Raw genomic sequence first — 14,018 nt, 5'->3', positions numbered from 1 at the left:
GTCGCGTTTCTCTTAGCGTTTCACGATGCTTCGAAGGAGTGCATATCGATTATCAGTGTTTACTTTGTGTTTGTTGATGCGATCTTTGCGCGGGATTCACCATATGTGGTGTCCAGGAATATCTTGACAACTTCAGCTACCGCAAGGGTTAAATCATGATAATGGGCGTTAGTCGTCGGTACGGAGATGTGCCACTAGGCGTCAACGTAGGTGAGTCCCATCAAGCGGTGCCATACTTGTCAAAGAGCAATAGACATTCTACAAGCTCTCATATACCTGTGCACTATAAACAGTAAACTACTTCTGTGACGACACGCTTCACTTTCGTGTTATACCGATTCCTATGACGGAGACATCAGCCATCTTTTTATAAGCTTTCCCACGATTGTGACGGTTTGGGCGTGTTGGTATGACATGACCAATAAATTCTAAGCGCACACACAGACGAGGACAAAGAACGCGTAAGACACACAGGCGCTAACTTTCAACACTTTAATGAAGCCAGGGGAACAGAATATATAAGGGCACACGTGACCTTACATGACGCCGGCGCAGCAGGCATAAAATATGACACCATCAATGACATCGCAGGTAGCGCATTTCTTTGGAAGTGCAATCGACGGCTTGGCCACACATTTATCTCCTAGACTATCTATCTTTTCCGCCTCAATTATTTCCCGCACGAGTTGACTTTTGTTTCTTGTTACGACTGTGCATTTAATAAACATTGGTAGGCGCTTCTTTTCCACACTGTGATCTGCACTACGGTCAGCACTGGAAACACCAGGATCATCACAACCATCACACCTTCTGCAGTGAACATCCAAGAACCCTCCGCACTTCTCCCTATCATTCCCACAATGTTCCCTGAGCCGATCATTTACACCCTCCCGCTTTGTCCTGCATAGGTTTTGCCACATGAAATAGGCAAGCTGTACACGACAGATTCCGCACAATCGATGAACATCTCTTTATGCCATGAAGGGCCATGTAAAGTCACGTGTGCCCTTATATTTCTGTTCCCTGGCTTCAATAAAGTCTTGAAAGTTAGCGCCTGTGTGTCTTACGTGTTCTTTGTCCTCGTCTGTATGTGCGCTTAGAATTTATTGGTTTCCCACGATGTTAAAAAAGTTGCTAGGAGACAGGGCGTAGATGTTATTTTACAGCGAAAGCTCTTATCAGATCACAACGGCAGTGGGGTAGTTCTCGGCCGCCGCCGCCGCCGTCGGTGTCCGTAACCACTATCGCGCGAAATAAGAAAACAAAAATGAAATAAAAAAGTATTCAGGGTTGAATGGCATTAGAGCCCTGGCCCTCTGCGTGGCAGTCGAGTATTCTCCATAGAGCCACGCAGGTGCTTCAAACTCCCTTGCAAATATACCACATACAGGTCATGTCGGGCAAGTCATCGCGTTAACATGTGTAATGTAGCGTGGCAGAAGAGTAAAATAACAGTCGGGCGTCACACAATGGTAATTACGCAAGGAGTGTGTAGTTTAAAGCTTCCCACCGGCAACAAACTGCTCACCCACAATTCTTCATCGTCATCAGCCACATGGAGCATCAACAAAGTGCACATGATTTCTTACAGATGAGTAGCGGGTACCTTGCTTATTCGCAGAAAGAAGAATAATGCCATAGTGGGTGCTTCCCCACTTCACAAAAATTAAGATTTGTGGCGTATTGGATACCTTACATGTGCACTCCTATTGCTTCCCCAGGGCAGTTTAGAACGGGCTCTAGAAAGGCCACTCTTCGAGCTTTCGCTGTGACTGTGCTGCACGCTCCGCTAAGGCCTCGCGTTTCTTTTTTGTCCCTTCTAAACTTTCTTCGCTGTGTACACGTGTGGCTCGGGGCAGCGCTAGAACCCCGACATGTTCTATTCGGCATGAAAACAGGTATACGACCTGCGCCACACGTGTGGTGTATCTTATTCCGCTAACCTGTGAAAAAGTTTACATCGCCCAAACTGGCTGATGTTTAAATAATAGGCTGCGCGAACAGCACAACTGAAGACTTCGGACGGGGCTAATCTGCCCGCCATTGTCGAAACTGTGGGTGTGTTGCGCTATTATATATTGTTAGTATTCTTGGTAAAGGTGGGGGCAAGGTGGAACGCGAACTTCTTGAAGCTTATTATATCAACATGCACCGTGACAATTGTGTAAGCACTACATCCATTTCATTGATGCAGAAGGAACTCGGTTTTCAAGTAGGTCGCTTTTGTTATTGAGCAGCGTATGCGCCCCTGGTTTTCCTGGAAGATGCTGTTTGGAAATAAAGCACAGTTGGCAGTCCAGTCGTTGTGTGATCCATGTCTCTCCTTTGCCCTCTTGACTGGTTTATTCTTCCAGCGTTATGCACCAACTGACCCAGACTTCGACCTTGCAGCATTCTGGAAGCCCACTACACTGTGGTTGTCAATCGCGTTTTGAACGCAATTCATAAGCTGTCTTTGCGGGTTCGAGTAAAAAAGGCTTTTAATATCTACTGAAAAAACTGAATGTCCTTCATTGTCACTTTTTAAACATTTAATTACCTGGTCGGAATTCTTCATTATAAGAAGAGCCGTCAACATCTTGACCTTTTAGCTGCAAGAGCAGGGTCATTCCACGCCAAACGTCCCAGACATTGCGCTCGACCCTCTCCAATTGTATTGTAAAAAATTGTGGACGTTCATATCAATGCACTATTTGCCCTCGGAAAGTATTTTTTGGAAAAAAATTTTTCTTGTCTGTTACAGTGATTTGAATTTTGCCGTAGTGGGTGAAACATAGGTTGCGAAAAAATACTCTAAAAAATACAATACTTTACGGAACGCCTTAAATATGTGACATTTACTTCAAAAGGAACGGCACTACCTTATTGACGACCCATTGACGACCACTACTTCGCCTCAAGGTGTGCTTTGTGGTGAAGCAATGCTGCAATTCTGCGCCCATTTTGATTATTTTTTAAAAATTCTACAAATAATATAGACAAAATAGGACTATATCACCTGGCTGGATAGTTGGCAGTAAGCGTGTCAAAAAAGTATTGAAGTCGATGACCGAGTAGTTTCGAAGTGGAAGGGGCACGAACATTGAAAAATGTGTGAAATGCTCCACGTTCAGGCACATGTAGAGTGGTGATGCAGTCCAAGTAAAAATGCACGCTTGGTCTCGTTGAGAAGAGTAAACAAAGGAGATTTATTTGTGAAAGTTTAATCGGAGTGTTTTTTGTTTTTGGCGAGAAACAAAATTTTATGTTGAGCATTCGCGGCGTGCCTGGGCGCGGGCCCGTAAGTCCGCTTCACTGCGCCGCCACTGTTCCTTAGGGCAACGGATTTCAAAACAGGAGAAAGTGCCTCAGATCCGGCTGGCCGACGTTTCGATAGGGGACCTATCTTGTCAAAGGCGCCTTGTCATCCCTGGCGTGTTAGTTTTAAGGGGTTAGTGATGACGTCATGTCCAGCGGTGGCGCGTCTGTTGCTGTTGGTAATTTCTGCCTGGAAAGAGAGAAACTCGAAGGCAGAGGAGTGTAGCCCTTGTCACATTTCAAGAAAGTTTGCAAACACGTTCGGGTCTGCCATGTCAGAGTTAAAGGTAGCTGCAAAGAAAGAAAAAAAGAAAAAAGAAAGGGGGGGGGGGGTACAACCAAGCGAGAGGGCGAGTGCAGCCATCACAAAGAGCTGCAGAAGGTGGTGAGGAAGGAAACTACAGGCGGTGAGAAAAACCGGGCGGCTTACGTTTAAATGTCCGCCAAGGAGCTGCAGAAGGCGGTGGGGAAGGCAGCTACAAACGTAAAAAAAAAAAAAGGTACTCGGCGGCGGACGTTTAAAATTCCGCCTGCCTACTTTAAGTGATATTGAAAGGGTTGCCTGAAAAACAAGCTCCTGCTTAATGGGTGAAGTAATTGGCTGGCATATGCATCCAGTGTCGTCCGTGGCTTCCAAAATTGGGCGCCCGTCAACTAAGAGGGGAAAAAAGAAGAAAAAATAGTTGAAAGGAACGAGGGGCGGCCGGGGGGGAACAATCGGAATAAGACTCGTAGAACTTCCTGAGAAGACGAGGGCTGTGACAATGCTGGCCAGAAGCGGCCTTTGGAGCGCGGAAAGGGGGAAGGAAACCGTGGTTCGGATTCGCTAGAAAATGAAAACATCTTAAGAGAATAATATCTACAGGTATGTGCACATATACATGCAAGGTTAGAGATAATAAAAAAGAATATTGATAGTGTATTATGGGAGCTGGTCGGGATTTTATTTTGCGAATAGGTTAAGGTTTTTGAAAGCTGAGCGTACTTCATGTCTCTTAATATTATAGGAATATTAGGAAAGGCCGCTTCTGGCCAGCATTGTCACAGCCCTCGTCTTCTCAGGAAGTTCTACGAGTCTTATTCCGATTGTTCCCCCCCGGCCGCCCCTCGTTCCTTTCAACTTTTTTTTTCTTCTTTTTTCCCCTCTTAGTTGACGGGCGCCAATTTTTGGAAGCCACGGACGACACTGGATGCATATGCCAGCCAATTAGTTCACCCATTAAGCAGGAGCTTGCTTTTCAGGCAACCCTTTCAATATCACTTAAAGTAGGCAGGCGGAATTTTAAACGTCCGCCGCCCGAGTACCTTTTTTTTTACGTTTGTAGCTGCCTTCCCCACCGCCTTCTGCAGCTCCTTGGCGGACATTTAAACGTAAGCCGCCCGGTTTTTCTCACCGCCTGTAGTTTCCTTCCTCAACACCTTCTGCAGCTCTTTGTGATGGCTGCACTCGCCCTCTCGCTTGGTTGTACCCCCCCCCCCTTTTTTCTTTTTTCTTTTTTTTTCTCTTTCTTTGCAGCTACCTTTAACTCTGACATGGCAGAGCCGAACGTGTTTGCAAACTCTCTTGAAATGTGGCAAGGGCTACACTCCTCTGCCTTCGAGTTTCTCTCTTTCCAGGCAGAAATTACCAACAGCAACAGACGCGCCACCGCTGGACATGACGTCATCACTAACCCCTTAAAACTAACACGCCAGGGATGACAAGGCGCCTTTGACAAAGATAGGTCCCCTATCGAAACGTCGGCCAGCCTGATCTGAGGCACTTTCTCCTGTTTTGAAATCTATAACGTGTATCCATCCGTCGGCTCCCTTCTTGATCTTGGGGCAACGGAAGTATGCAGCGCCCACGCGGGTGGCACGATCGTGTGCTGCTGTGAGTTTTCACGTTTCGACACGCATTCTTCGGCTTTCCGCAGTGCCGCCGACGAAGTGTCAGCGAAAACGAGTGATGGTTCGTTTAAAATATATGTTATATAAAAAGTGGCTAACAGGCACCGGGAATACACTTATAATTCTTTCTTATGGGCAGCTCGCTTGAACGTGACGCGCGCCATTCGTGCCTCGGAGCCGAATGGTGCTACGTAGTCTTGCGCTCGGATCTTCGGCAGAGGTGAACTTTGATCCGGTGATCGCGTCGCCGAGCGAGCACGCGGCACTCGAAGGTTCGTCTTTCGGCCGCATCCCTTGGCAGCGAGTAAGATAAACATTGCGAATGGTGAATATACTGCTATCGTGTCATATTTTAGACGGAGAGCGTGTACAACGGAAACCGAAAGCGATTAATATACAAAAGGACGAAGCCGCCTTTAAGGCGGATTCGTCCTTTTAAATGTCTATCGCGTTCGCTTAGTAATCGCAAGGCGATTACTAAGATGAAAGCATCGCATGCAGCGTGGCAGAAAGTTGAGCTCTCAGCAAGGTTTGAATCTACAATCTGCCTCAAAGGTACGCGCACGTTTCACCTTTTCGTGCCATCATCACTGACCACTCTTAATGCCGGGCTCACCACCTACTCAGCAACACAGGTATTTCAAGTGGCGAAGACCATACGTCGGCAACGGAAGTAAGAACTGCAACCTCCGCAGAGATCGAAAAACAACCCAAGCTCTGTGCCTGTCGTACGTGTGCATGCAGTGACGTGGCAATAAAATCGTGCTCTGCTCCGACTACTAACCGGCAGCCTTTAGTGCCCTTCCGAAGCATTCTGCCAACCATATACACTGTTTGCAAGTTTTCAGCAACGTGAAAACTCACAGCAGCACACGATCGTGCCACCCGCGTAGGCGCTGCATACTTCCGTTGCCCCAAGGAACAGTGCGGCGCAGTGAAGCGGACTTACGGGCCCGCGCCCAGGCACGCCGCGAATGCTCAACATAAAATTTTGTTTCTCGCCAAAAACAAAAACACTCCGATTAAACTTTCACAAATAAATTTCCTTTGTTTACTCTTCCCAACGAGACCAAGCGTGCATTTTTACTTGGACTGCATCACCACTCTACATGTGCCTGAACGTGGAGCATTTCACACATTTTTCAATGTTCGTGCCCCTTCCACTTCGAAACTACTCGGTCATCGACTTCAATACTTTTTTGACACGCTTACTGCCAACTATCCAGCCAGGTGATATAGTCCTATTTTGTCTATATTATTCGTAGAATTTTTTAAAAAATATTCATAATGGGCGCAGAATTGCAGCATTGCTTCCCCACAAAGCACACCTTGAGACTAAGTAGTGGTCGTCAATGGGCGATAATAAGCTAGTGCCATTCCTATTCAAGTAAACAGCAGATATTTAAGGCGTTCCGTAAAGTATTGTATTTTTTAGAGTATTTTTTCGCAACCTATGTTTCACCCACTATGGCATATTTCAAATCACTGTAACAGACAAGAAAAATTTTTTTTCCAAGAAATACTTTCCGAGGGCAAATAGTGCACTGATATGAACGTCCACAATTTTTTACAATACAATTGGAGAGGGTCGAGCGCAATGTCTGGGACGTTTGGCGTGAAATGACCCAGCATGAAACGTCATTCTTTCCGTGCTTCATTTTCGGAAATGATGGCACGAAATGGGAGCCCTATTTTATGGGTTTTCGCTGAAAAGAAAACTTCCAGGCTTCAGTTCTCTTTCAGTTAAGAATTATGACCAGGTAACTCAATTTCTAACAACTGACAAATAGGTTATTGTCTCACGATGAGCCGTGGGTATGATTATCGATGACCCCTCTGGTAGTTACATCCCTCACGTCAGAATATAATAAATTGTATTGGCGCGTCAAGACTTTCGACATGGCTTGGGTGTTATCGCCCTTCGCAAAAAGAACGATACTTCTTTTCCTGAGTGATGTTTTGTATTTTCTGAAGTTTCTAGTCAGTCTCGTCCTGCGCAGTACAGTGCCGCGGCAGTGTAAAATTTCCTTGACGCAAACGCCCATATACAAAGCCACATACAAAGTATATGTTCTTGCGATAGCACTTATATTGACATTCTCGGCGGATTTTTGCCGTCGCCGTCATGCCCCGGATATGTATATATGCATATATAAATAAAAGCAAGAAATAAAAATAATTCAGAAAAAATCCCGGGGCGCTCGACCACGCTTTCGAATCTGCGACCCCTCGCTCCGCAGCTTGCTGCCTTTATAGCATCTTCGACCGGTCGTGTTCGAGTGCTCCGCAGGCGGTGAAAGATGTATGTAAAATAGCAATTAACCATGGCTATTAATATGATCAGGAAGAAGAACAGGACATGCATACCTGCTTGTTCTCGTTGAAAGTGTTTAAAGCTGTTGAATTGAACAGTTTCAAACACACTCAGAGCGCTCTCGAACGACCAGTCGAAGACCTGCCTCAGTTGACCTCTTGGATACTAACGGCAGAATACAAACGCACGTTACGCAGATAAAGTATAACCATCTTTGCGCACGCTCGCGTGAAAGAGAAGTCTTCTTCCTTTTGTTCTTCGAGCGCCTTGATGATGATAGTAACGCAGGCAAAACCACATATAGCTTCAGAATGGGACACAGCGCTAACACACGCGGACGAGGACAACAGGACAAGCGCTACTTTCAACTGATCGTTTATTTTCGAAAGCAACAGTATAAATAGATCCGTACGCAAAAGTACTACTCATCCTTTCTAAAAAGACAGGGCGTGCAAACACGGACAAAAGAAAGAAGTCAGGACACCACAAACGCCGGCTAACAACTGAGAGACGCACGACGGCTGAAAAGAAACCGCACGAAAATTTATCTGCGCATGCCCATGCAACAGGCGAACCTATCAATCCGGCACGCGTGGCGGTCTACGTGGAAGATAACTGTTAAGGCATTTGTTTTCATCTTTATGCAAGTTAATCGACGGTTGGCTCACGCATGCGCTACCACTATTCTCGATATGCCATGCTTCAATCATCAGGCGCGTTTCTTCATTTCTATGACGGTACAACCCTGCGCATTCATCGAATTTTGGCGTGCACTTACAATCTCGACAATGTAAAGATAGATTAGAAGGTGAGCCTCCTGTTAGCGATCTCTTATGTTCCAACAATCTCTGGTTAATGCATCGGCCCGTTTGTCTAAGGAGAAGCGGCCGCAGCTGAAAGGGACCTTATACACCACACTCGTACGGCAATCAGTGAATTTGTTGGTGTGTTTTACGAAACAATATCGGTCCGCTTCTTCTTTTTACTCGCTCATTCTTCATCTGCACAGCGGCACAAATCTTACCTAGCTTATTGCCAGCCGTGAGAACAACATTAACGCCGTATCTACTACCTACTTTCTTTAGCATGTGAGATACGCAGTGAATGTACGGTATACCTACATCACGTTTCTTCATATCGCTTTCTGCAACCATGCTCGGACTTGACACAACAGACTTCTTTAAACGTTCGGCGACCGTGGCCACTGCATCACGAGGATACCCTTCATCTAAAAGACGCGTAACCTGTGCGTTAAAGCTATCACTCATTTTGTGCTCACATGCTTTTCAGCCGTTGTGCGTCTCTTCAGTTGCCAGTCGGCGTTTGTGGTGTCCTGACTTCGTTTCGGTCCGTATTTGCACGCCAGTCTTTTTAGAAGAATACTTACCACTAGCTCAGCTCTCTGTTATTCTAATACTACTCATCGCACATGAAAACGTGCAGCGTCAAGAAAGGCCAATTCATTGGCCGTCAGCGCCACCGACGGCAGCTGACACAGCTATCACCGGCCCTCGCGATCACTGCGGCTTCCACAATCTCTCTGGTAGCCTTATCGGCATTCCTATATACGACTGTGCGCTCTTTAAACAACGCTTGAAACCCACAATCATTACAATGCACACACACGTGCCCATCACGATAACGGCCCAACTTGTGCTTATGTTCCGTTAGCCGATCCTTCAGGCACCTCCCCGACTGCCCAAGTAGACCTTGCCGCAAGAAAACGGGAACCGATACACTGCATTATTTACACATGGAACAAATGGATACTGATGTTTCTTCACACATTCTGCACGTCTCTTGGCTAATGGGTCTGTGGCCTTGCAAATGCTCATCAGTTTCTGTGGGTCCGAAAAAAGCACATCTACCTTGACCTTCTGGCCAATTTCTTTAGGGCGTGTGACACGTTGTGAATACACGGCACGACAACCTTTTTCATTCCTTGAGAACTGTTTACAAAGTACCGATCTGTCTATTTACCTTTTTTAGCCCACTTTCCGCTACTGAGATAAGTACATGGCCGGCGTCACCTGCCATTAAAAGGCGCTCCTTGTGCTTAACAAAACTGCTAGATATCCTATGGGGGCATGATTTGCGAAGCGCTTGTCCTCTTTCTCTTCCTCGTCCGTGTGTGTTAGCGCTATGCCCCATTCTGAAGCATATAACCAACTATAACCCTCTTAAAAAACACCCTCTTAAATAAGCAGCGCATATTACAATGCCGCACTTACACAAGAAACGAGTAAAATCTGAGGGTTGAATAAAATACAAAGAAAGGTGCGATTGACACTACAGGTGACGAAAACTACTCGTTTACCAAATGTAAGCAGACATGCGTTTATGCGGCAACTAGATGAAACAGCGCGGCAAAAAAAACAAAACTCGAACAAAATAAGTTACAAGACGATGCGCTTGCACGTATGAAATTTACAGAAAAGAATATACTTCTCTTTTGAAAGTTGGCGAATCCATATGCTGCTAACTTTCTCAACAGTCCCCTTTTGTTTTGTTTCATGGGGTTGCTGCTCCGGACCACATGCTTTTTTCTACTGAGCGAAGAAATGTTTGCCCGAGATGCTCGGGCGACAACCGACACTCCTTTGGGTCGCCACACATCCAGCATGCGAAAAAAGGCGCTCGGACGCTACTGACGTTGCAGGGATTGGTAATACTCCATTGAAATGTCAAACACATGATAGGCCAGTTCGCATGCTGTGCCAAGTCTCAAGTGGGTTCGGATTGGTGGGGCGATCGACTACAGGGTTACTATAGTATGTCTTGAACTGAGAAGGCATTTAGTTCATCGGATCGTACTCCAGTGCAACGCAATTGCGTAGAAGTGCGCGATCGACGGCATCCCAAAAGAACCAGAAAAAGTACTAGTATTCGGCTTTGCAACTTCCTGCGTCTAAGGATAGCGTTCAAGGTCTACGTCTCAGGATAGCGCGCCTCGCAGTCATGCGCTCCGGCCAAGGGGCGAGGTTGGGGGCTGGAGTGGGCGATGCCGTTTTCGATTAATCGAATAGTTTTAATCGATTATTTCGATTATTCGAAAGGCACAAATCGATTATGATTAATTGATTAATTGTGGACCTTTAACCGATTAATCGATTAATCGTTCATCGATTTTACCATCCCTACAAAATGAGTGATAGCTTTAACGCACAGGTTACACGTCTTTTAGATGTAGGGTATCCTCGTGATGCAGTGGCCACGGTCGCTGACCGTTTAAAGAAGTCTATTGTGTTAAAGGAGTACTGACACGATTTTGAAGTGCAGCAAAACGGACGTTTTGGTTTCCTTGGCATGTAGTGTTAACGCTCTCCCCACACCGCATCCGGGAAACACGTATAAATATTTCAGTTTGATTTTAAAGTTTTCATCTCCCAGCATCTGCAAGGCAGCTTCACCGCATGGACAGCCCTATGACGTTTCAAGTCAGCTCACTTGGTTTGCGAAGTCAGGGTTCTGCATGCAGCCTAAATCACAGAAATGCTGGGAGCACTGGACGACAGTTCACTCATCATGAACCACGTTCGACTGACAGCAAAGGACAGCAGGTGCATATTTCGTGGGTTGCAGTCTGCCCGTGACGTCACGGGCAGACTTGACACGTCACTATGAAGCCGCCCTCTCGAAACCGAAACCGAAACTGCTGGTTGAAAGAAGCGGTAAAAATATATGCAATGCATCCCCAGGCACCACGACACTCTTTTAGGGTTCTCTACACACGTGCTTTCATTTAGAGCAACAACCCGAAAAATTTTAAAATTCATGTCAGTACTCCTTTAAGTCCTAGCATGGTTGCAGAAAGGGATAGGAAGAAACGTGACGTAGGTATACCGTGCATTGATCGCGTATCTCACAGGCTAAAGTAGGAAGTAGATACGGCGTTAACGTTGTTTTCACGGCTGCCAATAAGCTAGGTAAGATTTGTGCCGCTGTGCAGAGGAAGAAGATGGGAGTAAAAGACAAGGAGCGGACCGATATTTGTTTCGTAAAACACACCAACAAATTCACTGATTGCCGTACGAGTGTGGTGTATAAGATCCCTTTCAGCTGCGGCCGCTTCTACGTAGGACAGACGGGCCGATGCGTCAACCAGAGATTGTTGGAACATAAGAGATCGCTAACAGGAGGTTCACCTTCTAATCTATCTTTACATTGTCGAGATTGTAAGTGCACGCCAAAATTCGATGAATGCGCAGTGTTGTACCGGCATAGAAATGAAGAAACGCGCCTGATGATTGAAGCATGGCATATCGAGAATAGTGGTAGCGCATGCGTGAGCCAACCGTCGATTAACTTGCATAAAGATGAAATCAAATGCCTTAACAGTTACCTTCCACGTAGACCGCCGCGCGTGCCGGATTGATGGGTTCGCCTGTTGCATGGGCATGCGCAGATAAGTTTTCGTGCCTTCTTTCTTTTCAGCCGTTGTGCGTCCCTTCAGCTGTTAGTCGGCGTTTGTGGTGTCCTGACTTCTTTCTTGTGTCCGTGTTTGCACGCCCTGCCTTTTTAGAATGAATGAATACTTACCAACTAGCTCAGCTCTCTGTTATTCTTAGCCCAAAAAGCCATGTTGACATAGCCAATTGTGGCGTGCGGCGCTCGCTCCATTTCGGCGCGTGCACTAGTTCGAGAGAAGTAAAGAAGAAGTAAGAAGGACAAAGAATTGCGTTTGCGCTGTAATTTTAGCCTCAGGAATATGCACCAACTAGAGCCAAATGACGCTGTATCTTAGGGACCACAATCGACGCTCGTAGGGAACGCGAGCCGTGGCTTCACGTGCCATTGCCAAGCGCCGTCTTTATTTGTTCTCTTGTGGTCCCGCGCTCTGCGGTTTTGTTTGCCGCCCAAACGAAGGCGCTGCAGGGTCTTGGGACAACATGAGCGTGATAGTCCGAGAGTGGCTTGCGTCCTGCGCATGCTTCCTGGCCGCTCGCAAATTTCTTTGCTCCCCAATTCTAAAACTGTCTAGTGTTTCGCCAGAGTTGGGATGTGCGCCTTCGACTTGCACTTTGATATACAGGGCGTGGTCGATCGTGCTAGCGCGGTTATCTCTTGGGGGGAGTTTTGTACGTCTTGTGCTTTCAGCAAAGTTTGCATTGAAGCGATAGACCACACAAAGGTCACTTTACTCGCTGCCGTGGCCGCGTTTGCGTAAGGAGTGATCTGTTAGGTTGAAGAGCTAGCAGATCACTCCCTAGCAGTGTCGACAGTGGAAGCGACAACCGTGACAGGTCGCGCTCATCATATGTGTAGCTGCGTGTTATTTTCATGAGTTCGTCGTGTGTCACAGCAGCGCGCTGCAAGTGTTGAGCTTAGACAGTTGTTAGTTCGCTCTCGCGTTGTGTGTTTCATTTTCCTGCGTGCTTTGTGCTTGAGCAGGGCGCAGCAATTTTCCAGCTGCTTGCCGTTCTTCGTGTGGCATTCTAATTTGTTGCTATCGCATTCATTGCTTCGCCCTTGAGGCCAAACTGTGACTTTTGTACCTAAAACCAACTTATGTTGAAGGTAAATGAGATAATTCTCCGTAAAATGGTATTACTTTCGCGATGCTTACAAGCATTATTAATCGTATGCCTTCGACAAACCAGTTATTGGGAGTCATGCTTACCTTCACGGCACGCTCGCTTCTTGGTAATATATCGATACGGAGCACTGCATTTTCGAACATCAAATGGTTTGAAACGGGACGGAGCGCCATTGTGACCTCTCGCGCATCATTCGTCTACCCAACGTGGTACCTTAACAGTCTGTCGGTAGGGTTGCGCTGCTAAGCTCTAAGCCATGTTCGACTACCGGCCACGAGGGCCCTGTTAAGTTAGGAGCGAAAAGCAATAACATCGTACTTATTACTCAGGTGCACGCTAGCGACCCTGTGGGGATAAAAACAAACTGGGAGCTTGTATTTGGACACGCCCCAAAATAATATGGAGGCGTTGTACGTAAAACGCCAGAAATTATTATAATAATTATTATGCTAAAGGTATAATTGTCGACGAAGGCTGCCATCACCAACTTGCAAGGTGTCTTAGCCTGAAATGTTCTCCCCCAGGCACTTCCCCTTCTACTACTACAATAGGACCTATCAGATCCCTGGTGCTGCCAATCACACTTTGGACATTTTGATGCTGGATACGGTGTTGCTGTGCGGAAACACGGATCCCGAGGACGAGGAGTCTCAGCCTGCAAACAGGAACGAGGCACTCTACAATCGACAGTTCCGATGGATCGACAAAAACCTCGCACAATCCAAGTGAGTAGACCGTGGTCTCGCGCTTTCCCAGCAAAAAGTAGCATTTCGCCAGTAGGGTGTCCCCAACGTGAAAAACACGTGGTCCCGGTCACCATTACCGATCTTGATGAAATTTACTGTAGAGGCAGAAGTGATCTCGAAGTTCTTTGCGTGACTTCATGATTTCTTGTTGCGCTTCGGATTACGAGAGGCGAACGAGACAGGGACTACGGGATGGGCGGTGCGCAGCTGTATCGCCCCCTTCTCATAATCCGA

General features: G+C 46.6%; 1 protein-coding gene across 1 annotated transcript in view; it reads left to right on the top strand.

The window, feature by feature from the left end:
* LOC119400566 (tartrate-resistant acid phosphatase type 5) overlaps positions 1 to 13,767 on the top strand; it is a 29,819-nt gene extending 16,052 nt beyond the window's left edge. Inside the window, exon 3 of the mRNA XM_037667626.2 lies at positions 13,563 to 13,767. Within this exon, the coding sequence (XP_037523554.2) occupies positions 13,563 to 13,767 (205 nt within the window). The remainder of the gene's footprint in view (positions 1 to 13,562) is intronic.
* The last annotated feature ends 251 nt before the right edge of the window (positions 13,768 to 14,018 follow it).

This window comes from Rhipicephalus sanguineus, chromosome 7 (assembly GCF_013339695.2).
Source record: "Rhipicephalus sanguineus isolate Rsan-2018 chromosome 7, BIME_Rsan_1.4, whole genome shotgun sequence".
In the NCBI taxonomy this organism is placed as follows: Eukaryota; Metazoa; Arthropoda; class Arachnida; order Ixodida; family Ixodidae; genus Rhipicephalus; species Rhipicephalus sanguineus.
This window is presented reverse-complemented; position numbering and strand designations above follow the sequence as displayed.